General features: G+C 38.1%; 1 protein-coding gene across 3 annotated transcripts in view; it reads left to right on the forward strand.

Annotated features, from left to right (window-relative positions):
• CNTLN (centlein) overlaps positions 1–26,541 on the forward strand; it is a 197,755-nt gene that overhangs the window by 45,700 nt on the left and 125,514 nt on the right. For all 3 annotated transcript variants that reach the window (XM_080371891.1, XM_080371890.1, XM_080371892.1), the window contains 4 exons: positions 1,079–1,213; positions 1,804–1,983; positions 10,755–10,888; positions 22,244–22,406. In XM_080371891.1, the coding sequence (XP_080228017.1) occupies positions 1,079–1,213; positions 1,804–1,983; positions 10,755–10,888; positions 22,244–22,406 (612 nt within the window). The remainder of the gene's footprint in view (positions 1–1,078; positions 1,214–1,803; positions 1,984–10,754; positions 10,889–22,243; positions 22,407–26,541) is intronic.

The raw sequence follows: 26,541 nt of genomic DNA on the forward strand, positions 1-26,541 counted from the left end.
TTTTGCCCTGATGGTTACATGTAGGTTTTAAATCAGTGGTGGTTGAATATGACTTCAAATGTATTTTTCTGTGTTTTCCTCTCAGCACATTTTCATTCTTTTTTCATTTCTGACATACATGTGAACCAAATTTAACCATTTAGGGGTTGAAAACCATGATGCATATTATCAACAGTATTGTAGAATAATCTAAAGGTATGTCCTCTGGTTGACAATTTTTTATGTTTCTGAACACATTTCATTTAGCCCATATATTAAAGGCAAAGCAGTTGTGTTTTTGTCCTGCGATAAAAGTTTTATCTGTTTCTTACTACAGTTACAGTATTACTGATAGCAAAATGTTTTAGATCAATGTCATTTTGGTTTAAGAAGTGAAGGGACAAAATAGTACATGGAATTAAAACAGACTCCTGAAGAAAAATTCATTCTAATATGCATTTAAGGCTGAGGGTGTTTTAATATGAATGCCATAAGAATAGTGTGCAAATATCTTAACACAGAAAGCTGGAGTTGTTTTTTTGATGGCAGTCAGATTTTGCCATGTGTGGGTACACTAAACTGTTGTCTGTGTTGAACTGGGATGTATTATTTTCCTTCAGCTGCAAATTGGTTAGATTTAATTATGTTTTTACAAATGTTTTGTATCATCATTTTTTAGTTGCTCCACTTAATATTTATTTATCATTACCATCATGGTTTCTGGAGAATTTTGAACTCTACTTTCTGGCTTGATTTTTGGTATGCTAAAAGTGCAAGTGAAGGAGTATTCTAATGTGCTCTTAATCCATAAGCACAGATACGACTTCTGCACATGACTGTCATTTCCATTCAGTTGCATTTATGGGCTCCTTTGTTTAGTAGCAGGAAGATACTCAGTTCCTCGTTACTGTGTCATATAGTCATGCAGTTTTCAGTATGATTAAAGTACTAATGAAATTAAAATAATGCTGTGATACTACATATATTTGTTGGTTACTTTTCCTAGGTCTAAAATGCACAGGTCTAAAATCCAGTACATTCATGTTCTTTTACAATTGCTTTTTGTCTATTAACAGATTTATTTTTTTTTTCCAAATAGAGAGTCACAGAACAGCAGCAGGAGATAAACAACTTAATACAGAGGAAAATTGCTGTGGATGAGGAAAATGCCTGTTTGAAGAATGAATTCAGTAACTTGAATCAGAAATTTAAAGATAAAAGCCAAGAACTTAAGGTATATTGACTTGTACATAGTTTCATGAGACTGTATCTTTGAAGTAGTTCTTTAAGCAATGTCAGCCTTTGTGGCACAGAAAGTGACAAGCTTGGAGAAAAAAAATTGCCTTAGGCTTTGCTATACCTTACCATTTTCTCACATACCAACTCCAAGGAAGATGCTTTAAAGCCAGGAATCCAAGCTTTATAACTTCCAGATAAATAGTTAATGATGGAAATGGAGCAAAGAAAGTAGGAGTGTGAAGATGTGGCTTCTTGTAATTAGATTCTGATGGGACTGGCATTATTAATTGATAAAGCCGAGGTCTGGGAGGATATGTCTGTGTGGGTCTCAAAAATAGCTGGGGACAGCATCAAAGGCAGCTTGATCAATTAATGGGCTCTTTGCAAATGTGTGCTCATCAAAGCTGTCATCCAGCTAAAAAATATGACCCTTCCACCTGCATGAAAGAGGCCAATAAAAGTACACAGGTGACCTTGGCCATCAAATATAGAAGAAGCTGCTGTGAGGGTAAAACTGCACAGTTTATATTTGCTGATTAGTTCTCACTTTTTTTGTTTATCGGCCCTTGTGGTACTGTTCTACAGGACACTGAGGAGTGTGCACAGAAGAAGGAAGAACAAAACAGACTGGTTATAAAAAACCTAGAGGAGGAGAATAAGGGATTAAATACATGCTGTGCTGACCTGCTAAATGACCTGGAGAAACTGAGGAAACAGGAGGCACAATGGAAAATGGAAAAATCTGGCAATGATGCCAGAATAAAGGTATGAAATGGAATGGGCTCTTGGATGTTTTTTCGGAATTAACTTCTCCAGATATCTGCACTACAAGTTATTTTTTTTAAATAACAAGTTGTATATTCAAATCTACCAGTGGGGACTTGCATTCATTTACATTTCTTCACTTAAGATCCATAGCTTTTTAAAAATTGATGTTGCAAAATGGGAATCTGACTTCAAATAGTCATCCTAGAATGTAATCATTAAAAAATAAAAGATAATGTATTTTATGATAAAATATAGATACGTGTGTGTGAAGTAATAAAAGCTTAGAAGTGTTACCACTCATAATTATTTTTCTCCATGTGTAATTTACATACCTGTAATTTGGTTATTTTATTGTTAAATGATTTGATATTTGCTGTTTTGGAAGAACACTTTAAAACTTTTACCTGCAGTTTTGAATAAATTGTGTCCTAGCCTCCAGAGGGCTCCACTCTGGAAGAGGCCTTATTATGGCATGGAATATATTAAAAAGTTATTTTCACTGTTGATAAAATGAAAAAGAAGTGATTGAATAAATGGTACAGGGTATTGTATCTTTTATTTAAATGATACTTTGTCTTGTTTGTTGGTGAAAATAGGGAGGCTCTTTTTAAATTCCTATCAGAGTTAAGCCACATTGTATCAAAATGTTTGATGGCTACTTATATACATGTCTAGTTGGTGGATTCTTTTTATTTACATGGCTAATGAGCACTTTCAACACTGTGCTCTTTTATGCTATCAAAGTACATGACTGTCTGGTATATTCAGTTTAGTAACTATCTAATCAACGTCTTGCCTGGAAACATCTTTTTTCCTCCACTAGCCATGCAGTGGGTTTGGTGACACTTTTGATTGTTGTGCTGATGAAAACCCATTGTAAAGAACTTCATTCAGGTCTGTTAACATGGTGTCACAGATGGAGTGACACACTTCACTTATAAGAGAGAAGCAGCAATAGATTTATTGGTATAAAACAGCGATTTAACAAATTTTGATAGTAAATACAACAGTGGTTTAACAAGACTCAATGGCAAGGTACACTTGATTAATTACTGCACAGAGCACAGGGTCAGACAAAACTGCCAAGGAGATCCTCCCATTGAGTCATGGGGTTCAGAAAGGACCCCCTTGCATTCTGAACTCCTCAGAGGGGAGTTCAGGTGCAACTAGATCCAGACTGCCTCAGACTTGGTCAATGGATTATATCTAAAGGATTGTATGTGCACAATCAATTCTTTGTACCACTTAGCTGAGATTTCGAAGTTTAGCAGGCTAGTAATCACTTACTGAGAATCTGTTGTGGCAAAGAATCTCTTAACCTATAGGAATAACCTCGAAAGATGTATCTACTCAAGGGGAGATCCTGCTGTGCAACCTGCTGCCATGTAGGAGAGCCCAATGGGCCCTGGGCTGTCCACTATTTATGGAGTGAGATAATTGACTCATAGTCATCTTTGCATGCCAACAGAAGTTAGTTTCTTTCGAACTTGGCATGCGGTTCAAATTAGCTCCTGGCTATCACATTGTTACCTGCCTTCTGGAGTCCACTTTGAGTCAGATACAGCCTCACAACCAGACGCAGCCATCACTTGTGCATTGTTATGGAAATAAAGGTCAAGATGTGGGGTGGGGGGTGAGGGGTTGAGGGCACCCACACATATGGGAAGTTCAGTACTTGCAAATTGAAGCCTTTGGACTGGTTCTGACGGAAGGATCATAGGATTCACAGGACAATAAATGGTTTGTTGATACTTGGGTGAAAAAATCTAGTGTGTACTAAATTAATTTAATAATTTTCAAGTTGTCAGATATTGTGCTTGTAAAATTGGATGAACTATTGCAAATCATTGTTACCCACAGGTTCAGTGAAAGTAGAATAGTTTTTAGTGTATTTGTCTTCCTGGTTGATAAGGCATGGTGAAGAGGGAAAGGTGCATCACAGCCATGTGATTCCAGAGATGTGGGACCAGAGTGGGGTCACAAGCAGATCCAAGATAGTGTCTAGAACATGACAGAGTAACTTCTTGAGATGGGTATTTCCTGAGCCAACCAGGAATGATGCACAGCTGGATCTCCTATTCACAAACAAGGAAGAACTGATAAAGGAAATAATAATCAATGGCAGCCTTGGCTAGGTCCTGAGAAGATGAAGGAAGGTGAGTAGCACAGTACAGACCTGGAATTGAGGACAGTGTTCAGCTTGTTCAGGAAACTGGTAGGTGGAATGTCATGAGAAGCAGCACTGAAGGGTAAAAATGCTCAGGAAAATTGTCAAATCTTTAAAGACAGCTTCCTTCAAGCCCGGGTACGGTCCACCCTGATACTCAGGAGAGGAAGTGGATGTATCAGGAGACCAGCCTGGCTTAACACAACTAATCACCACACTCCAATGTAGGGTGAGGGTGAAAAGCAGTATTCTGGAAGTGGAAACAGTGAAAGCTACAAAGGAGGAGTTCAGAAACATTGTCTGAGTACTCAGGGATGGTGGTAGCCTAGCTACAGTTGAGCCTTTCAAGTGATGACAAGTATAACAAAACTTCTTATACTACTTTAGTAGTAAAAGGCTGAGCAAGGAGAATGAGGGCCTGTTGCTGAAAGGGAAGGATGAATTAGTGACAGCAGGTAATAGATACAGCAGAGGTACTGAATGTCATCTTTGCCTCAGTCTTCTCCAACAAGATTCTCCCAAGCATTTGGGCCTAGAGGCAGGCTTCAAGGAGAAGTACTAAGAGTGAATGAGTTGGGAGATACCTGGAAGAACCTGAGTAGTAGTACCTTGCCATTGAGTAGAAGCATTGGACCAGCTGAACTGCATCCAAGGGTGCTGGGAGAGTTGGCTCAAGTTGGCTGATAGCACTCTCAGGCTTCTGCCTCTCATCTTTTGAAAGTAGCAGTGATCGTGGAAGGTGCCTGATGAAAAGGCTAAGTCAAGAACAAGTTGGTTGGTCTTGCTTCAGTCCCTGGGAAAATCACAAAGTCTTGGAAGTCATTTTTTAGGCACATAATTGAGAAAGTGACTAGAAACAATCATGGGTTTACCAAGTGTGAATCGTTTCTGAAAAACCTGATTGGCTTTTGTGATAAAGTGGTTGTGTCAGAGGACAAGAGGAGAGCATGGATGTGATTGACCTTAACTTTAGTAAGATCTTTGACACTGTCCTGTTGTATTGTTGTATCCAAGTTAGGATGTTGCAGCTGGATAGGTGGACAACATGTTTAGAATAACTATTTGGATATTTGGTATCAGAGAGCTGTGGTTAATGGGCTGTACTCTGTCTGTGGGCTGGTAATAAGTGGTGTACTGCAGAATCTATCCTGGATCTGTCTTGTTTAAAGTTTTTAGCAGTGACCTGGAAGAGGGAACAGCAAACACGCTTGCCAGGTTTGCAGATGACACCAAACTGGGGGGAAGTGGATGTGCTTGAGGACACTGCTACCATCCAGGGGTACTTTGACAGAAACAGTCCAACAGGAGCCTTAACCAGGACAAATGATGAGTCTTGCCCTGGGAAGGATGCAGGGGCCGAGGATCAGCTCTGGGGGACAGCCCCAGGCACTGGTGGGCAGCAAGCTGCATCAGGGCCAGCCCCGTGCACCCAGGCAGCAATGAGGGCCAGCAGTGCCTAGAGTGGCATGAGCAGGGCATGGCCACAAGAGCCACGGGAGGAATTGACCTCCTCTGCTCAATACTGTAGATACTGCACCCATTTTTGGATGCAGTACAAGAAATACATCAGTAAGTTGGCTGAAGGTGAGACAGTGGAGCTGGAGATCTTGCCTTGTGAGGAGAGGCTGTGGGACAAGCTGGTTCATCCAGCAGAAGGGATATGTCTCTAGGGCTAGGGCCATCCAACAGCATCTCTGACACCAGCTGGGTGGGGTGAAGGAGATGCATCTGTGCTTTTCACAGCTTTATGTGGCAGAAGGGTGAGAGGCAGCACAAAATGAAACGGGAAAAGCAGAGGCTGGAGGTAAGAAGAAGCCTTTTTCCCAGGAGGATAGCTCAGGTGTGGGGCTGTGGCCCAAGGAGGCTGGGCCGTCTCCATGCTTAGGAGATTTCAACCACTGACTTTGTAAAACCCTGACAGCCTGGCTGGACCCGCTGGCTGAACCTGCTTTAGGCAGGGGCTGTGACTGGAGACCTCCCCAGGTCAATGCCAGCCTGCATGTGTCCATGGCTCTGATGGCCTGGCTTTTTACCTTTTTTTTTTTTTTTTTTGAACATTCCTTTCTGCAATGTTAGGCAAATGACTATACACCTTGGCTAGCAGATAGTTAGGTGAAGTGATTATCTCGCAAGACTACTGCAAGGATTGAGAAGCATATTAAAAATACTGCCCTCAAGAGAGAAATGTTTATATTTGACATCTAGGAAGTAGTAATACGTTGTCTCATTATTTTTATAAATGTTTTGTAAAAATACATAAAATTATTTTTCTGTTTACATATATACATACTGTTTATACATTACTTTTCCTGTAAATAGTTACTTGAATATTTGTTTCCATTTGAATTAATTTCTCCCTCTGTTCCTAACATTCCCCATTTCTGTTACTCTACACTTGAGAATCAATATTGTATGCCAGACTGACTCTTAATGAGATACTTATGAACAATATAGAATAATAATTTCATTATCCACAAAGGCCAACTACAACATTATCACACTACACAATATTGGCTTCAGATGATGTTCTAATATATACACCCCAATATAACATGTCCCTGAAATGTTTTTAAAAAGTAATTTATGAGCAAATTCAGTAATGGAGTTGTATTGTTGTTCTCAACTGATTGTAAAAAAGGTTATAGATAAAAATAATTTGATGATGGTATCCCCTTCTGAAAGTCAGTTCTGCCTGTCAGCCTTGAGTTTGGGAGTTGAAATGGCATCTCATGTTGTACATGTTTTTCAATAATAAACACTGTATTTAACAATGTAGTAGATGATACTGTATACAAACACTTCATGTTAGTCTCCTATATCTGTGGAAGAACAAAATGAAACTGTATCAATGTGAGCTACCCCAACACTGTTTTAAAAATGTGTATTAGATGATAGAAATGCTAGGTCTAAGTAACAGATTCTTCTTTTGGAAAAGTGGCCCTCTGCTCAGAGTCAGAACTAAGTGTACTAGCCCTTTTTTTTTTCTCCTCCCAGTCTTTAAACCATTTTCTGTGCTGAAAAGTGTCACTTCTTGCTTTCAAAGACGGGTTGTTTCCAGACCTTACTATAAGCTGAATTTGGTTGTTTCCAGACCTTACTGTAAGCTGAATTAAGGTATAAAATTCAACTTCAAATTGAAAGAAAAACTCCTATGGCTTGTTCGTCCATTTAAAGAGTATTTCTTGAAAGTTTTGTCATATTAGCCAAAATTTGAGTGAGACAGATTAAATGGAAGAGACCTGATAAGGTGGCTTAAAGGATGGCAGTAGTGTTTTATTGTTTGTCTTTCCCAGATGTACCTTCATATAAATAATGTACAGCGTATAAAAAATTAACATAAGGCTTTGCTTTCTGCCTTGAAATAGTTCTTGAGAACTACTCTTCTGTGCTTCCCAGGGCTTATATCAGCTTCCTGCATCTCCTGACAGTGCACAAGTGGAAAAGCTGTCACTTGCCACCTTATGCATGGATGTGTCTCCATATTTAAGAATGACTTGGGTATTTAAGTTTTGTTCTTCGGATGCAGGTCACTGAAGCTAATGTTTGATAATACTAAGAATGTATATTTTTCCCAAACTCAGGCAGGCACAATAGGCTTTGTATGTAGACAACAAAAAGTGTCAGACTGGCATGTTTTAAATGAAGTTAGGCTAAAAGATAGTGGAATTGCTAACTAGAAAGAAACCCCAAAACAGAAACAAAGTGCTTTTTAAAGTTCCCAGAGTCTGAAGGTGACAGCTTTCAAAGAAACAGGGAGAGGTGTTCTCTTTTAACGTTAAACACTGAGAAACAGCCATCTCTGTCAAGAGCAGCCTGATTTTTTAGTTCCACTGAAAAGTGAGTTCTATTGAGATGGAACCCTGCAACAATACTCTTACTTCTGTCATAATACGTAACAAGAAAAAACATGAAAACAAAGCTACTGTATTTAAAAGTGATTTCCCAAGGGTTTGAAGCTACAAATAACAAAACCTTAGTGTTAATTCACAGTGAATCAATAATTATGCATAAATATGCTGGCTTATGCCTTGTATGTGTTTTAAGCTTTTCATGTTTGAAGTTCTTTTAAATTCACCTTTTTTTTTTTATTTTTCAGAGTTCATAGTTCTTGGGCTTGAAGGTTAGGATCACCACATTTTCACGGCTAGAAATAATGACTAGACTTATTTTTGTGCTTTACTTTCAGTCCTGTCATAAAGAAGTGTATCTTTTACTCTGTTTTGTATTTTTCTCCAAAATATGCATTTTCTTCCTATGAGGAAGAAACTATATAACTGAGTTATTAGATGTTTAGACTTACTGTGTTTTTAATAACTCTTACTTTGCTTTAATATGCTTTGAAATATTGAATTCTAAACTGTTTGTATATACAGTTGAAACTAGATTTAATTTGAAAATCAGGTTTAGGAGAATTTATATTTAGCAAATTTTCAGTCTGCATGTGTATGCAATGCAACTACCTTCTTGGCTAATGTATCAACTGAAGGCAACATAACTTCCATGAGATTTTAAAAAGCAGAGATACTCAAATTGAGTGTAAAAGATTGTAGGTTATTTCATAATCTGAGATTTCTGACTTCTGTACAAAGGATCTACTAAATGCCTCAATACAGGTTATTTCAGTATATAATCTATTTGTATAACCAGTCCCTTCTTGCACCTGTTTTTGTTTTGCCCTTTCAGTAATGCTTAAAAAACAAGGCAATTTCAAAATAAGTTCAGAAGATTGAACTGATTGATTTGTTAGCTGAAATCAAAATCTGAGGTTGTTTGTCACAAATGGGGTTAAGTACTGAAAGATGCTTTTTTTCTGTTTTTAAATTCTGCAATTGTATAGCTTCTAAAGTTGTATTTATGACAAAATAATTTGTTACCTATTCTTTGTATTGTACCCTGCAATGGGTGATGGGAACTTAAGCATTGGTAAGATCAGATATTTTTTAATGTCTTCCATGAGAAACCTCTGCAACATTGTGGTGTGGTTTGAAAGATAGGCAAATAGGGTTTATTCACAGAAAATGTGAACTCCTGTCATTTCCGTTCACATATACAATAACTGTCAGGTGCTGTGGAAGAACAAATACTGAGAGAAACCCTAAGATTGTTTGACTGCAAGTTACGAATATCTTATTATACTTAAACATTTTCATGTGTTGATAGAATGGACTGCCTCCTACCATTCTGAAATCTTTTGCTATCTGAGAAAAAAAATAAATATTTGCTGCCTAGCCTTTGAGATTGAATGATGACTCATTAGTCAGGTACACCAGGTGTATAACCTGAGATTTATGATAAGACAAATAATTTTCCTACCTTATTCACTTATTAATTTTTCTATTTTATCACATTAATATTTCTGTTTTTAACAGGGCATGGTAATTCTTGTCCAAATTCAAAAAGCTTGATTGTACTGCACCTTTGATAAATCCAAATACATGTAAGACACTTTCATTCTGTTTTAAAGACAAAAAAAATAATTATTTGCTTTTCAGTTTTAAAAATACTTTGAGACCTTCAGTATTTGAAACATCTTTGCTGAAAGGGAAAAAATGTGCATCTCTATTTCTTTAAGTCTGTATGTAAATGGAAGATAAACTAGTATACTGTTGGCTGTAGGTTGGGAATGCTGTCATACTAGGAGGCATTTATTTTAGATTATTGGTGAATCCTGGAATATTTGCCTTACTGAGAACAAGCAACTGTGTCTGTGAGTAGCATAATATCAAAGTAGGTCTAAAGCCTTTACCACCTTCTGAATCTCTGCTGTAGATATTGCTGTAATGATTCTATTCTTGCCTCAAAACACTCTGGGAGAATAGCCATATGAAGCTTCTTAAGGACTGAAGTACTCCTCTGAGCTGCTAAACCTCTGGAGAACTCTAGTAAGGTCACACTGTAGAGGTTGAAGTCTTGTTTGCGTAAGCTGCCTTACTGCTACGTTTCCTAGATATACCTTCACACTTTGCTGACCAACGTCTACAGTAAGGCTTACTGTAATAGGCAAACTATTGCTTGTTCACATTGTTTTCAATGAGCATTCCAGAAGTCTTCTTGTACACAGTTTCTTTTCCTGAAGAAACTACTACTTGCACTGAATTGCAAGTGCAAAATCAGAGCAGATTTAACAAGTAGTATCAAAAATTAATCTGTATTGATGATTCTTAGTTCATGTGTGCAATATTGTGTGTTATTTTGAGAATGAATCTATAGCTGTTTTTTGTTAGGAGGAGGGTTTTTTTGTGTTTGATTTCTATACAGAGAACATGGTTTAGTTGGTCCGGTAGTTAGTGTCCTATTGCTTTGCAAAGATTTGATTCAGGATTCTCCTTCCATATGCAGCAAATGAATTAAGGAAAACTTCCTACAGTAAAGAACAGGTGGAAAATCTAAAATTTTAAATACACCTTTTTTCCTGACATTTCACATTTTTCATACAAGTATACATGCACATATACCTATATATATTTGCTTAGATCACAATAAATACATGCATGTATGTGTGTGCACATCCATTTTTATATATATATAGATAACATGCATAATAGATTTTAACACTTCATTATATATTACCTTTAATACATTTCAAATTCTTCATTTACAGAATTTGGAAACTGATTTAACAGAGGCAAGAGAACAAATGAGAGAGTTGCACAGCATATGCAGTAACTTGTCATCTCAGGTAGCTGTGAAACAGGAAGAACTATCTCAAAAGGACTGCGATGTAATCAGAGCTAAGTAAGTATTTCATGATTTCATTGCCTCTTAGTCTGAGTGTTGTCAAAACCACTGTTGTTCCACTCACAAAGCAGTGTCTTGCGTTACAGGCATTTTGTGCAATGGTGTATTTTCATGCCATTCTGTTCCACAAGATGTAAAGCTTTTGAAGTTTACCAGTAGATGACAGTTCAGACTCTCCCTGATACATTTTGACTTTTAGTATAATATTATCAGTTTTGGGGTATGTATGGACTTTAAAAATTACACTTCTGTATTTAGCATTGGGTCAGAGAACTAGCAATCTCCACTGAAAATAACAAAATGTCAATATGATCAGTGGTGTAAATATTTGATTGGAAAGGGTAAATGCCCTAAATTTAGAAAAGCTTTAAGCCTAAAAGTCAAATCTGATGAGTCATCAGAAGTCTACACGGGCCTGTACTAAAATTTTAAAGTGCAGTGATTTAAACTTTCTCTTAGGTCTCACACATCGTTTCTTTATACTCAGCCTGTGAGATTAGTGCTGCATTATTTGAGTTGTGGAAAAGAAATGAAGAATGGAATGAGTTACATGAATAGACTAGACTACCAAATTCCTCAAAATTAAGACACTGGTGGAAGACAGTGGCTAACTTTTAAGTGGATTGTCAGGAAATTATCAGTTTTTCCCTTCTTAGGGAAAGGCGTGCAGTGTTTATCACTCTTGTGTTAGTCAAATAGAATTACCTTCAATATTGCCTTAAATTGCCTGAAGTTGGGTTGCAGAATTCATCAGCATGGCTGCTCCTATTTGCTTTCCAAGCAGAAATAATTTTACTGTAGGGAGTCGGTATCTAAGTCTTTTAGGGAAAAAGATAGAAATATGATTTTTGATGCCTCTGACCTAAATTGTTGTCCTAGTATTTGTTGAAATCTTTACAGGAAAAAGGATGTCTTCTTATTTTCATATTTGAAAGGTTGGGGTTTTGAGAGTCAATAAAAATAGGCAGGTTTAATGGAAAATTGTATTGAAAGAAGCAATCACTGGAATTTGAGAATGGACTAAAAGCTTTATTACCTCTGAAATTATTCTCATAAATATAGATATGTGTGTGAGAGGACTAGGGACAGCAAAGAAGACATTTTTAAAGTCACGTAATCAAGGTTTGCAAAGTTACTGCTTGTTGGTTGCAGTTTAGGATATTGCAGACTGAGTAGGCCAAGTCATTAAACTTTAAATTTCCCAAAATGTATTCTTTGCTGTTCACTGCAAAACAACCTCTTAAAATTTGTCACAGACATCTTGTTTAAAGATGTAATTAAAATAAATACTTTCTTGGACATAAAGTCTGAACTTGAGGCAACAGAAAGATGGACAGTGTACTTATTTTTGAAGTGTTTCAAGTCTTTTCCTGTATGTTTTTCCATACAACCAACCTACATTTATGGAAAACAGTTTGGCAGACTGATTGTATATTTTTTTTTCATGTGCTTAAGTGTTTTTCTTCCTAGATACTTAGCTGATGTAGTGATGAAGGATAGTATTTTTCCATATCACTAGTATGTGAGTTATACTTGACATACTATATAGGTATATATTTGATCAGTATAACTGTAATTCAATGCCTGCTAATCTTTCTTAATGAACTGTCTTTATCTACAAGTTTCTTGTTGATATTTCTATTAAGAATAAAGAAGACATGCTAAATGGCTTATATTATGTAAAATTCAGTTTCAGGCAGCAGTTTCGGTAGTTAGCCATACAAACTAAGAATTTAAAATAGCCTTGTATCTTTTGTAGTACAGAATGCTGAAGTTTCCCCTTATTGTCCCATAGTGTCAGTACATAGTTAAAACTATTTTTCTATTGGTTCTTAATGAAAGAAAAAAAGTTCAGATTTTAGAGGTCTATGCAGAAGAAAGTCAAACTGTTACTTAAGTTAAAGAAGGTAACAACTGCAGAATTAAAGGAAAAAATCTGAGGAGAAAATAAGTTTTTCACATCTTACCTGCCTAGGCCAAGATCTTTGAACTGTGTTGACTTCATGATTGGAGCATTTGGTTGTTCCTTTTATTTTTAACTGTTTTTTTTTGTTATTGTTATCCATGTTTAAAACTTAGTCTTATAAAAGTATCACATTGAATGCTCAGTTTTCATTCAATGTTGGCAGAAAATTTGATGACAAATCGTGTGGAAAATACCCCACCTCCCTTACTATTTCCAGTTTCCCATCATCTGTTTCAAAATTTTGGAGTGAAAAAGACAGTCTGACTTGCAGATTTCTCTGGTCTATCCACTGCTCTCTCTCTCTCTCCCTCCCTGTCTGCTACCTGCCTTCCTTCCTCACCCTCCCCTTTTTTGAAAATAGACCAGAAGCACAGTTGTAATTATTAGGAACAAGCTCTGGAGGAAAAGAGGAAGGAGACTGGCTTCATTCATTTGGTGTCATCTTTCATATGCACTATAGGCAGATCCAGAAAAATACTCCTTCAGTTGACATCTTGGTAATACTGTCTTAGATTTTTACAGTAGATGCTAAAATCAATTGGAAAAGAAAGTCTCTAGAGGTCTCTGTGCAGACTGGTCTGGTGCTCTGTTTCTTGTGCAATCGTTAACTTCTTGCTGTGTTCTGCACATCTGTCAAGTTTGTTAGCAAGAGGGTTTTTTTTCATTTAACAGCAACTATGTCTGTAGACATTAAGAGAACTGTTTCCATTTAAGGGGCAGTCTTTTTCATCAAATTAGCAGGGACCAAGGTTTTGAAGAAGTGCTTGTAATGGGTTTCCATGGCAAGGTTTTGGTAGCAGGGCAGCTACAGGTGTGGCTTCTGTGAGAAGATGCCAGAAGCTTCCCCCATGTCCAATGGAGACCATGCCAGCCAGCTCCAAAATGGACCCACTGCTGGCCAAGGTGATCCCATCAGCGACAGTGTAGTGCGTCTGTGAAAGGGCCAAAAAAACCCAAAACCAAACAACAAAGTCTGTGCCAGTGGATGACTCTGTAGACACCCAGGCCAGTGGAGAAGGAGGAGCAGGAGGTGCTCCAGGTGCAGGAGGTGCTCCAGGTGCAGGAGCAGAGATACCCCTGCAGCCTGTGGTGAAGTCCACGGTGAGGCAGGCAGTCCCCCTGCAGCCCATGGAGGTCCATGGTGGAGTAGATACCCGCCTGCAGCCCATGGAGGACCCCACACCAGAGCAAGCAGATGCTGAGAGGAGACTGTGACCCATGGGCAGCCAGCAGGTTGCTGGCAGGGCTTGTGACCCTGTGGGGAACCCACACTGTTCCTGAAGGGCTGCACCCCATGGAAGGACCCACGCTGCAGCAGTCAGTGAAGAATTGCAGCCCATGGGAAGGACTCATGTTGGAGAAGTTTGTGGAGAACTGTCTCCCATAGGAGAGACCTCACACGGGAGCAGGGGAAGAGTGTGAGGAGGAAGAAGCGGCAGAGACAGCGTGTGATAAACTGAGCGCAGCCCCCATTCCCCTGCACCGCTTCGGGGGAGGAGGTAGGGAAATCGGGAATTAAGTTAAGCCTGGGAAGAAAGAAGGGTTGAGGGCAAGGTGTTTTTAAGTTTTCATTTTATTTCTCATTATTCTACTCTCATTTGAGTGGTAATAAATTAATTTCCCCCAAGTCAGGTCTGTTTTGTCTGTGATGGTAATTGCTGAGTGATTTCCCTGACCTTATTTTGACCCACGTGCCTTTCATTGTATTTTCTCTCCCCTCTCTGGTTGAGAAGGGGAGCGACAGAGTGGTTTTGGTGGGCGCCTGGCCTTCAGGCACGGTCAGACCACTACAGTGCTCCAGTCTCACTCTGGCCCTGCAGAATAGTGAGTGTTCTTGAAAATCCTACCCAGTGTCAGGAAAAGTCTGTAACATGCTTCTGAGGTGTGGAAGATAAATTTTCGAAGACTAGTGAACAGATAGTATTTACAGGGCCCATCCTGCACAGCAGATGTCCTCAAGAAGCCACCACCTCTCCTTGCTGGCTTTATTTTTGAAAAGCACTCTTGATCTCACTGGGCATGATTTCAGACTTCTGAAGTAGCTGTGAAATGTTTTTTCCTTGTTATATGTTTTATATTTGCATTCAGTACAGATTTTCTGGATCTATTTAGAGTCCCTGATAGCCTTTCCATTTTCATGTTCTTGAAGAATTATCAGATCTTGCTGTTTGTTTCTGAAGATGAAGTCTAATGGATCTCTGGGATTTTGTTTTAGAATTAGGCTCAATATCAAGATTTAGAACTTTTGTGTTTACTGCTGAGCACTCAGTGCTGTGTCCCCCACTGGCTCACAGCTCTGATGGAACTTGGAACATAGACCAGGAGAGGTTTGCTTGACTCACTGAAGACTTGAGCCTTGCTGTCACAGGAGGTACTAAACTGTTTGGGAATATAATACACCATAATCTAAAACAAGTAAGGTTTTCTTGCCCATGTGTGCCATGACTTCATTCCTTTGATTAGTTTCTATTCCAAATCTGTCCCTGATCATTTTACAACCACTTATTTTGCAACAATATTGCCCCCCCCCCTCTTCTTTTTATTTTCTTTTTTGTCCCTCTGCCCCCACTGCTGCTGCTGTTTGCATCTGTGTTGTAAATTGTAAGGCAGTAGATTTCTGTGCAGCCCTTACTTTGCTGCTCTGGGATTTTCAGGTTATTCTTTGCTTTGTGCTGTAAACTGTTTCGTAAGTATCTATGACATTCCCCTGAGAAACTGTAATTCATAGTGCCTGTCACTGTGTTGTATTTCTAAACTACAGATAATGGAATCTAGAGATTTCCTGATTTACCCCATACCCTCTTATACTCCCTTGGTAATAGGGGTAGCTGAGATACTCAGAATCCCAGCGTATTGCCCAAAACTGGTGGTGAAACACAGCCAACATCATCACCTGAAGTGGTGGGTGTGAAGAACATTAACTATTTGCAGCACAGTTGTATAGCTTCTGAAATGACAGTAGCTTGCTCATTTCATATACATCTCTGGGAAGCCACTGTTTACTTTTAAACTGTTGGTATCTACAGATATAAAAGTTTTATTTAATATTAACCTCTAAGGATAGAAGGAAACTTTATTTCCCACTATTGCAAGATGTAGGCACTAGAGCTATCTCTACCCTAAACAGTAGTATGAACCTTAAGTATTGTTATTGGTAGGACAAGGTGTGAAATCTTCAAGTCTTGCTGCAGTCCAATTTGTAGTGTCTTCATGTGCTGTCAACCTTGCAATCTTTAAGGGAAAATCAGCTAAGGTTACCGTAATATTACTTTAGTGGCTAAAATAATTTAGCTATGCTCTTCTACTTTGACTTGAGAAAAAAATGGGTATTTTTCATTGCATGCAGGCTGTTCCTTGTGACTTGAAGAGTGCAGTTCACTTTCTGTAAATTTCTTGGTTTCCCATTGTACCGGTCTCAAGGTGTTAGATTAGAAACAGGAGTTGTTTTTTTCTCAGAGCTATCTGGTGACTTCAGTGTTAAATGGAGCTAAATACTCTCAGTGTATCATAGTGTGTTTGTTTATGGGGAGGGTAGGGGTAGTAGGGAAAAAATAGACCTAGTAGGTGTTTCAGTATTGGTACTTGGCTGAGAGAATACTATGTATTCCATTAGTGTTGCTGATGGTGACGTTTTTCTTAAATTTGTGTTTGTTTAGAGTGTACAATATATTAAAACATTTTATCAGTATGTGCTTATATTTGTATACATTCATCCTACTTGTATGTGTAGAGGTACATATCCACATATAATCTATAGATTTTATGTATAGATTTATATATTTTTACTTATCTGTGCATGTATGTATAGATGCGTATGTATACATGCATATGTATGTGTGTATATAGGTACATATATTTTAAATGCCACTCATTAACTTTGTTACATCCAATTTGCATTTTTTGATTATTTATTCCGTTACGTCCTCACCTAGGAGTATCATTTTACTAAGGACTTGACATTCTCACCCTGCTGCGGTGACAGGCAGGTGTCTCTTGTAGAGTGCCTAGTAGTTTGCTGGTTTGAGTAAGCATATTAATAGATATTTTGATCAGAAAATATTTTTTATCTTGTAACTGGTTTTGATTGTCATGGGGTTGATTTTGTTGATTTTGTATACTCCCTTTGAGCACACTGCAAGCAAATTAGTAACAGAATCACACAGAATCATTGAGTGGCTGAGACTGTGTAGTCCCGCTGCTCCAACAGGTCCAGCCCTCTGCTCGAGCAGTATCAGCTGCAGCAGGCTGCCCAGGATGGTGTCCAGTCAAGTTTCAGTGTGTCCAAAAATGGAGACTCCACAGCCTCTTGGGATAACGTGTTCCAGTGATAACTCATACAGGATAAAAAAGAGTGGAACTCTTACAGGATAAAAACATGTTTCTTATGTTTAACTGGAACATCGTATGTTTTTTATTTGTGCCCATTGCCTCTTTTCATGTGAATGGGCACCACTGAGAAGTCTGTCTCCATTTTCTTTATAGACTCACATCAGGTATTTATACATGTTGGTAATATTCCCCTGAGCATTCCCTTCTCCAGGCTGAACAGTCCCAGCTTTCCCAGCCTCTCTATGTATGGCAGATGCTCCAGTTCTTTCATCATCTTTGTGGTCCTTCACTGGATTTACTGCAGTATGTCCATATGTCTTTTGTACTGGGAAGCTCTGAACTGGACACAGCACCAAGGTGTGTCTTGGCACTTCTGAATAGAGGGGAAAGATCCTCCCTCCCCCTGCTGGCAGTGCTTTTTTCAGTGCAGCTCAGGATGTCATTGGCCTTTGCTACAAGAGCATATTATAGGGTCAAGATGGTGTCCACCAGTATCCCCAGGCATTTTCTGACAAGCTGCTTTCCAGCTGATCAGCCCCCAGTCTGTGCTAGTGCATGGGGTTATTACTCGCCAGGGTCAGTAATTTGCACTTCCTTTTGAACTTTGGTTCTCGTCAGCCCATCTGTCCAGCCTGTTGAGGTCCCTCTGAATAGCAGCACAAACATCTGGTGAAACAGCCACTGCCCCCAGTTTTATGTCATCAACAAACTTGCTATGGTGCACTGTCCCATTTGTCCAGGTCATTAATGAAGATGTTAGAAAGTATTGGACGCAGTGTCAGCCCCTAGGATACACCACTAGTGCCTGGCCTTCAACCGGACTTTGTGCCTCTGATTACAACCTTTTAAGCTCAGTAGTTCAGCCAGGTTCAAGTCCACCTTACTGTCCACTTATTTAGCCTATACCTCATCAGTCCATCTATAAGCGTTTTCTTGCAGACAGTGTCAAAAGCCTTACTACACTCAAGATAAACAATATCCATTGCTGTCCCCTCATCCACCAAGCTAGGTGTTTCATCAGAGAAGGCTGTCAGGTTGGTTACCTATCATTTCTTCTTAGTAAATTCGTGAGGACTACTCCCAGTGATCTTCTGGTCCCATACATGGTCCATCACTTTTCCAGGGATTGAGGTGAGGCTCAAGTTTCCCAGATTATTCTTCTTGAATATAGTGACATGCTTTCTTATAGTTGTCAGGAACCTCCCCCGAGGCGTGATCTTTCAGATCATTAAGATTACTGAGCCTCTGTCAGCACTGAGTCATAGGTGTATCACATCGACTCCCATGGACATGTGCACGGCCAGTTTGTTTAAATGTTCACTGATCTGATCCTCCTCCACTGAGACTGAGTCACAGAGACCTGGGATTGCTGGAGGCAAGTGGTACCTTTAAAGACAGAGCTGAAGAAGGCCTTGAGTGCTTTGGCCTTTTTTATGTTCTTTGCTACCAGAGTTCCTGCTTTTTTTCATCAGTGATCCCACTTTATCCCTTGTCTTCATTTTGCTGCTGACCTGTTTACAGAAGCCTCTTACTGCTCTTTGTACTCCTCACCACATTCAACTCCCCACACATTGTGGCTTTCCTTATCCCTGCATGTTTAGACAATGTCTAAATTCCTCCTGTCCTCCTGTCCTCCTGTCCTTGTCTCTGCATCTTGTATCCTTTCTTTTTACATGCGAGTTTAGTCAGGAGAGGCCCTTGTTCATCCATGCAAGCCTCCAGATACCTTTGCTTGACTTCTTGCTCACTGGAATGGACCATTGTTGGTTTTGGAGGAGGTGATTCTTGAAAATCAATAAGCTGTCATAGATCCTGATCCTTCTCCTCTCCAGGCCAGTACTATACTGGATTCTTCCAGGTAGGTCCCTGTAAACGCCCAAGTCTGCTTTTCTGAAATCTATGTTGCAATTGTGCTTTTTGCCTTTCTTTCTCCTCTCAGAATCCTGAACTCCCATCATCTCAAGGCTGCACATAAGCCTGCCCCTGAGCGTTACATCCCTGACCAGTTCCTGTTTGTAAGTATGAGGTCCAGCACTGTGTCTCCCGTCATCAGGCTGCTGATTGTCTGTGGCAAGAAGTTATCGTCAAAGCACTCCAGAAACCTCCTGGATCGGTTGTGCCCTGCCATGTGGTCTCTCCAGCATATACTGGAGTGATTCAAGTCCCCCAGAAGGACAAGGGCCTGAAAACATGAATCTTCTGCCAGTTTTCTGAAGAGGACTTAATTCTTCTTCCAGACCAGAAAGGATCAGCAGGCAGCTGTAGTGTAATCTGCACTGGTCTGCCCACACCTGTCCCACACTCTCAACTGGCTCATTGCCCATCCCAAGGCAGAGCTCCATCTACTTAACGCTGCTCTTTCACATAAAGGGCAACTTCTTGCTATCCCAGCCTGTCCTTCCTCAACAGCCTGGATCCATGCATGGCAACACTCCGGTCATGTGACATATCCCACCTTGTCTGTGTGATCCTGAGAAGCCCTGCAACTGCAGACAAATCCGTAGTTCCTCCTGTCATCCTCCATAGGGACATGCTGTGTGCTTCTGAACAGCAAGTTCAGATGGGCACACAGTTGTGCTCATTTCCCAGGAAGACTCTTAAGAGCTTCCCCCATGATGTCCTGTCAGCCCTCCCATATTTATGTGTGTGTGCTTGAGGTGATCCTCCTTGAGCATTGTACTGTTTATCACAAGGTCTTTCCTGTCCACACCAACCTGTGACTTTTGCTTGCCCACCTGGGCCACAGCTCCCTTACTCGTGGCTTGGTCATCAGCATCTCTGTCCTCTGCCATTCCTTGTTTAAAGCTCCCCTCACCAGGTTGGCCTGTATCTTATCAAAGGTGCTTCATTATGTGAATTAATTTGTATTGCACTATTGGCGCTGAATAATTCATCATAAGATTGAGCATAATTTTCTTCTTCTTGTGTAAAAAAGAAATAAAAAGTTTCCCCTTGTGGATTCACAATGTAAAAATAGCACCTCGTTCACTAAAGAGAATAAAAGCAGTTGTATCATTCAGCTGCAAGTTAAATGCAGTAGTTGTGTGCTTCTGTGTGAAGAATTTTTCAGATTGCAGCTATTTTGGTTTGGGTAACTTTTTACTCAAAAGAAAAAGGAATTTAGGAATGCGTATGAAGAAATTTTATTTTTAAAGTGTGACACAATGGAACTGTGACTGAGCTTCCTTGTATTTAAAAAGCTTGAATTTAACATGAACAAATACGTGTTCTTACTGCTGCAGTTCATGGGTGGCAATACACTTTGTGGGCAGACCATTAGAGAACACCTAATACTGTGTATTCTCAGGTGACAGACATGGAAAACTGTATTGATGTTTGCATACAAATTAAAGAGCAGCAATACACCAGAATGGTTGTGGCAACAGTTACTACCATTTCCAACAGTATCTGAGGGTTCAAGGTTATCCCATGTTTTTCCCTTCCACAACAAAATGAGATTCTGGTTGGAGAACCTGTGCAAAATTAATATAGTCTGTGTTTTAACTGCAGTGCAAAGATCTGTCATTTTCTGCTATATACTCACAGTCAGGGAAATGAAGCAAGTGCTTGTTTGGAAGCCTGTTGTACAGGGTGTTGGGAAGTGCCAATATATCACTTACGTCCTTATTTCTGCTGCTTATGAAGAGGATTGAATTAATACATATGAAGTACATACTGCAGTTGACTTTTTATGCAACAAAACCAGATTCCTTACTGCATCTCTACTGTTGTTAATTTTGAGAAGCTATTTTACATCTCATTAAGAACAGTAGGACTTAAATACTGTTAAGTAAGCATGTCCTTAAGTGTTCTTACGTATTTGCCTGTTAACACACTTTTATAAACAGTGCATTTTTTACAACATCAAGTTGTCTGACTGTGCTGTTATGGTACATGTAATTTCGATTTTTATGTAATTGAAATGTAATCACAAATTAAGTAGTGGCACAGGTCTTAAATGTTTTTTTTTGCTAGTTCCCTTAAAATGGTTTCTTTGTCCTTCTGCAGTTTCAGGAAAACATAGTAAATTTGGTATTGCCGCTTACTTTTTGTACACTAATTGTTGCCTGGACGTCTCCAGCAGTATTATAAAAATGTTATGATGATTCTTGTTGTTAATGATAATTCTAGGCATAGAGAAGTCACATATGTGTTGGAGCTCACTAAGAAAATTCTTTAAGGAATAAGAAGAAAATTAATTGCAGTGTTAAAGTTAGTATCTGTATGTAATAGTAGGGTGAAACGTGCTTGTGAATTAAACAGAAAATTAAGTATAAGATACATTAAAAAGGATTAATGGAGTCATCTGAACTTATAACATGTTATGGAAAATATTCCAAGTTTTTAATCACTGTTTAAAACAAGTGTTGCTGATCTTTGCTTTTGCCTTAATTTGGAAGATCTATTAGCTGTACAATAAAATTCTCAAGCAAACTGATGATACAAAATCTATGCTATGGTTGCATTACAGCACAATTCCTATTACTTTGTTTTAGAGCTTTTATTGTTAGGTTAGATAATACACACCAAAGTTTACTTGCTTATGGTTGTTGCAGTGTGCTGTACCTGCAGACAACAGGTAATTCATCAGCAGACATACTTTGTGTAGGGAGTATATGTATTTCAGATAAGAGACTTGCTTTACATATACTCTGCAACTTAAGAAAAACTTAACTTTTTTCTGATAGTTAAAAAAATTATTTTAGTATTCATGTGTTCTAAATATTCTATATTTTGACACTTACTGCTAAAGAGTTAACTGAATATTGATTAGAAAGTGTTGATGCTGTAGTGAAAATCCATTTATTTTAGAGCAGTTAGAGCATTAGAGGGAAATTGAATGGCATTCCATTTTGAAACTTAACTGTTTTGTAGATATTTCACAAAAGTATGTGATAAATATTTTATATGTAACTTCTAGTGTTTATAAGGCAATTGACAGAAAAATAAATGAAAATAGGAAGCTCATTATCTACAATAAAATTATTTGAACACAATTGTTTAACAGAGGTAATTGTTCTTTTTCTTAATTTCTATTTATTGCTTGTTTTGCACAGGAAGGAGTTACAGGAGCTGCAGAATCTTTACAGACAAAACGTTGAACATACAACACAGCAGGCTGAGCTGATAAAGCAGCTTCAGGCTCTCAATATTGATACACAAAAAGTACTGAAGAACCAAGAAGAAGCACACACAGCTGAAACAACATCATATCAGAAAGTATGCCATTTTGCTTTATGATCACAGGGTTCATTTTAATACCCATCTGTACATTGGACAGAGTAATCAAAGCACTGTGCAGTGTTGCGTCCTTTAACTCTCTGGATCTTTATTGTTGTCAAAATATGGTTGTCAGACTAACAGAGTTTATTGGCCTAATTACATCCCAGCATATATGGCACCTTGCTTACATTAAACTAATGAGCCTTGCAATTTAAAGATTTAGTTATATCTGAAGAAAAATGGGAGTGAATTGCCAAGCATATGAATTTCTGTATGTAATTGTGTTATTTATGCTTTTCTTCTTCTTTCTCTCCTAGAACTTTCAATTGCTAAATTCTCTGATTTTTTTCTGATAATTTAGAAGAAATTCCTTTCATTTGTGAATAATGTATTTGTGTGAATCTCAAGCCATTTTAATCATTTAAGATGCAAAAAACTGCTCAATCAAAATTAACTGGAAAAATTGTTGCCAGAATAGCTTTTTAAATGGATAATTTAAATTTTTTTAAATTACATTTACATTTATAGAACAGATTCATACTTCTGATGAATGCCAGGGAAAACTAACCCTGAAGAGCCATCACATGCACACTACTCAGAACTTCTTTTGAGTGTAACAAACTATGTGGTTGTGTTTTTCAGTCTGTAAGAAATAAAGAAGATATGTTTCCTTCCTTTTTGGAAACATTGATGAGGAAGAAGACAAGAAGTTGTATAGACAACTTTCACATACCTTCTTCCAGTTGTGGGACTGTTTTGTCAAATTGCGTACTGTCAGTGCTTTTTCAAATAACAGGTGTTTCTCTTTATCATCTTACTTAAGAGTATGTAGTTTGTGTTAAAATTGTGAAGCTAGGCCTAAGTCAAGCCAGAGTCAGTCCTAGGTTTCTAAAAATGTGTTAACATTTTATAACACATAGTGCCCAGCAGATTCTTGTGTACTTAATGCTGCACAACTGTATTATTGGCTGCAGCGATGGTAGCCCAGACAAGCTACAGGTAGGCTTCCATCAAAGGTGTTCAGAACATGTACAAGGCAGGGGGAGTTCCACATATCTGGGGCAAGACAAAGTAAGTTATAGGATTAAAAAAAAAAACCAAACAAAACCAACAAACCAGAATGTAGGTGTTGGGAGTTGCTATTTCTTTCATTTTTCATTCTTCTGTCAGTGCTTCTATTGGTGTTAAATGAATCCTTTCAGTCACTCAAAACAAAATAATTGGCACAGATGAAGATAATATGAATGCTCTTCATTAGTGTTCATAAGACCATATTCTTCTAGATGAATTCTACCATATATCAAAGAAAATAAAACTAGGTTTTCATGAGACTGTTTTAAAGCATGATAAAATTTTTTATAACGGTCACTTTACCTTGCATAATAGTGATTTTTGTGAGTATTACTTCAATTTGGGAAAGAGTTTAACCTGTCCTATGAAATATAATTTTACTATTATAAGTTACTTATGTATTATGGAAAATTGATGTGTATACTTAATATAGCTGTAAGGGCAGGCTGCTTCTAAACTGGTCTTGGCTCGAAATTCAGTATTGCTTCAGAAAGCTGGTTCACCATTCTTTGTCTGTCATAGCAGAACTTAAGACTTCTGCTTAGATGATCATAGAACAAGAACAAGAATAGTGTGATTTTGAAGATAAGCCCTTTTATTTGATAGCTGCTACTATCCAACTCACAAATGACACTAAAATTTACTGGTTAGGAGGTGCTGAATTCAGTATTTTTCCGGGGGTAAGGTTCGCCTCTTAAGCCAGCAAAAGCCAACTCAGATATTCTGGCAAATTATGACTGTGAATCTGATTTATCTGAAAGATAAAAAGTCTTTTTGTAAAATATGAAAGTACCTAATGAACCTGGGGGAAAAAAACTGTTCTTTTTGTTTATTATAAGAAATAGTTAAAAAAAAGGTATATAGTTAAAAAAAAAAAAAAAGTTTAGTTCCCTGAGTCAGAGTGAAATAGATCTAGTGAAGTTTATGGCAAATTTTGTGGAGACAGCTTTGGAGGAGAAAAGGAGCGCCTTTATCATAGCAATCCTGTTCTATACTTCTGATCAGGAGAACTGTATGAGATACCCAATTGTAACTGCTTTGAAGTCATTCATTTTCCAAATCACAAGATATGCAGTCATACTGAAGTCACAGCAGACCTTTGGAAAACTCTGCATCTATAAAAATAATACAAATGCCTATTTTTCCCTTGAATGAGAAAGGCAAACTATTGCAGACCATTGTGTGTTCTGTTTGTCTTCCACGCATTAGCAATATGCAGGCTGCAACAGCTAGATAAGGATGTGTCAGCTATTCCATAAACATATTCACAAAGGAGTATTTCCTACTGCTCCAAATGGCATTGAGCTATGTACATCCTATGATATATTGTCCCTTACAGCAAGATCAGTGACCTCTCTGTTAGTGGTGGGATAGGCAGTATATGCTATAGCTCAGGCGATGTGGTTGGCTCACATATTCAAAGTTTGTTTTAACAGTCTTAACCATTTAGGAAGAACTGCTTTTTGTGCTGATGCTAATGTGTAGTACAGAACAGTAGACTGAATAAAAGAGAAAACATTTCTGATAAACCAGATCAAGGTCATGAACTGGTACTGGATTATGTGGAAATCCATGAGGACCACAAAATCTCTTCCAAGTCTAGCTGTAGTGGGTAACACATATACATCAAGATCTGTAATCTGTTTTGTCAACGTGCATTGACTTGACATACTACTACTGTTTCTACATACAGATATTAAGGGTGCTGTATTCTACAATAACTACTTTATGTTAGAGTATTTATGGAAACAAACTGATGTCTATTTCATATTGCAGCTGTAGTTCTAATGCTCAAGGAGAGAGAATATTTTTCTGAAATGTACAGCATCTGTTTCAGTGGTCCCAAATGCTCCAGGGACTTCATTCCTATGCTGGATTTAATGAGGCTCAATAGATTTGTCCTCACCAACAATTTCAAGGTGGAGAGACTTCAATCAATACTAGGGATAATAAGACAAGAAGAGATTCTGAACTCCTTAGCCAGCTTATCACAGTTTTCTGAAATTTACAATTTGGGGCCTTTGTTTTTGTAATGCAGTACTTTCCCTTGATCTGATGTGGCCTTTAGGTTCCTTGTTAATCATACTGATTAAAATCTCTTAGTGGAAGGCCCTTATAGTGAAATGGAAATACTGTTATTTGTTATTAAATAGGAAATCTTAATTTGTGTGCTGGAACTTAGCTCTCATAGAGAAAGTAATGTAGCTAGTGGTACAGTACACGCCTGTGATGAAGAAAAGCATTGTTGAATAGTTAGATTGCTGGCATAATTAGAAAATACAGTAAGAGTTTTCAATTATGAGGTATTGTGGAAGTCTGTATCAAGTGCACCAGAAAGCAGATAAAAATAGGATAATGTCAGATACATTTTCAGATGTTGTGGCTAATTTTGTGCGTGTGGTTGCCTTTGCTAGTCCTTCTCATGGTGTCAGTGTGTGGAGATAGTTTGCTTTCCTTTGAGACTGAGAAATTGTAATCAAAATGGCAAGTCAGTGGATTTGCCATCCTAAAGGTAATTTTTTGCCACTTACAGTCTCTTTTGTCACTGCAACAACCTTAGAGCTTAGTTAAAAATAAAAAAAATGTGGTCACATAAATGTGTGCACATAAGCAGCATTAAATTAGCAAAATAAAACCTAAACCCATATATTTTATTATATTTTATTATATATATTATTATATATGGGTTTAGGTTTTATTATATCTTTTTATATATATATATATACACATATATATGTTCCTAAATGGTAGTAACAATGAGGTTGTCGCTCAAATTGGAATAAAACATAAGTTCTTTCACACATGCAAGAGCTGAGAGCAACTAACTGTCCAGTCAAGTATGCTGAAGCCCACATCAGCAATGAGTGAATCATCATTTTTGTCATCCACTTCACCTGTGAAAGCTGTGAGAAACTTGGATCTTTAACAAAGATTATCTCACAGTTTAGTTCAAGCTCCAGTACTTTTCTGTTGTTGGGAAGTGTGCTAATTACATTAGTCTATTTTTGTATACCAAACACCAATACAGTTGGTCATGCACTAGCAAGCATATTTTGGCATC

The sequence above is a fragment of the Falco punctatus genome (genome assembly GCF_963210335.1).
Source record: "Falco punctatus genome assembly, chromosome: Z".
NCBI classification, from domain to species: domain Eukaryota; kingdom Metazoa; phylum Chordata; class Aves; order Falconiformes; family Falconidae; genus Falco; species Falco punctatus.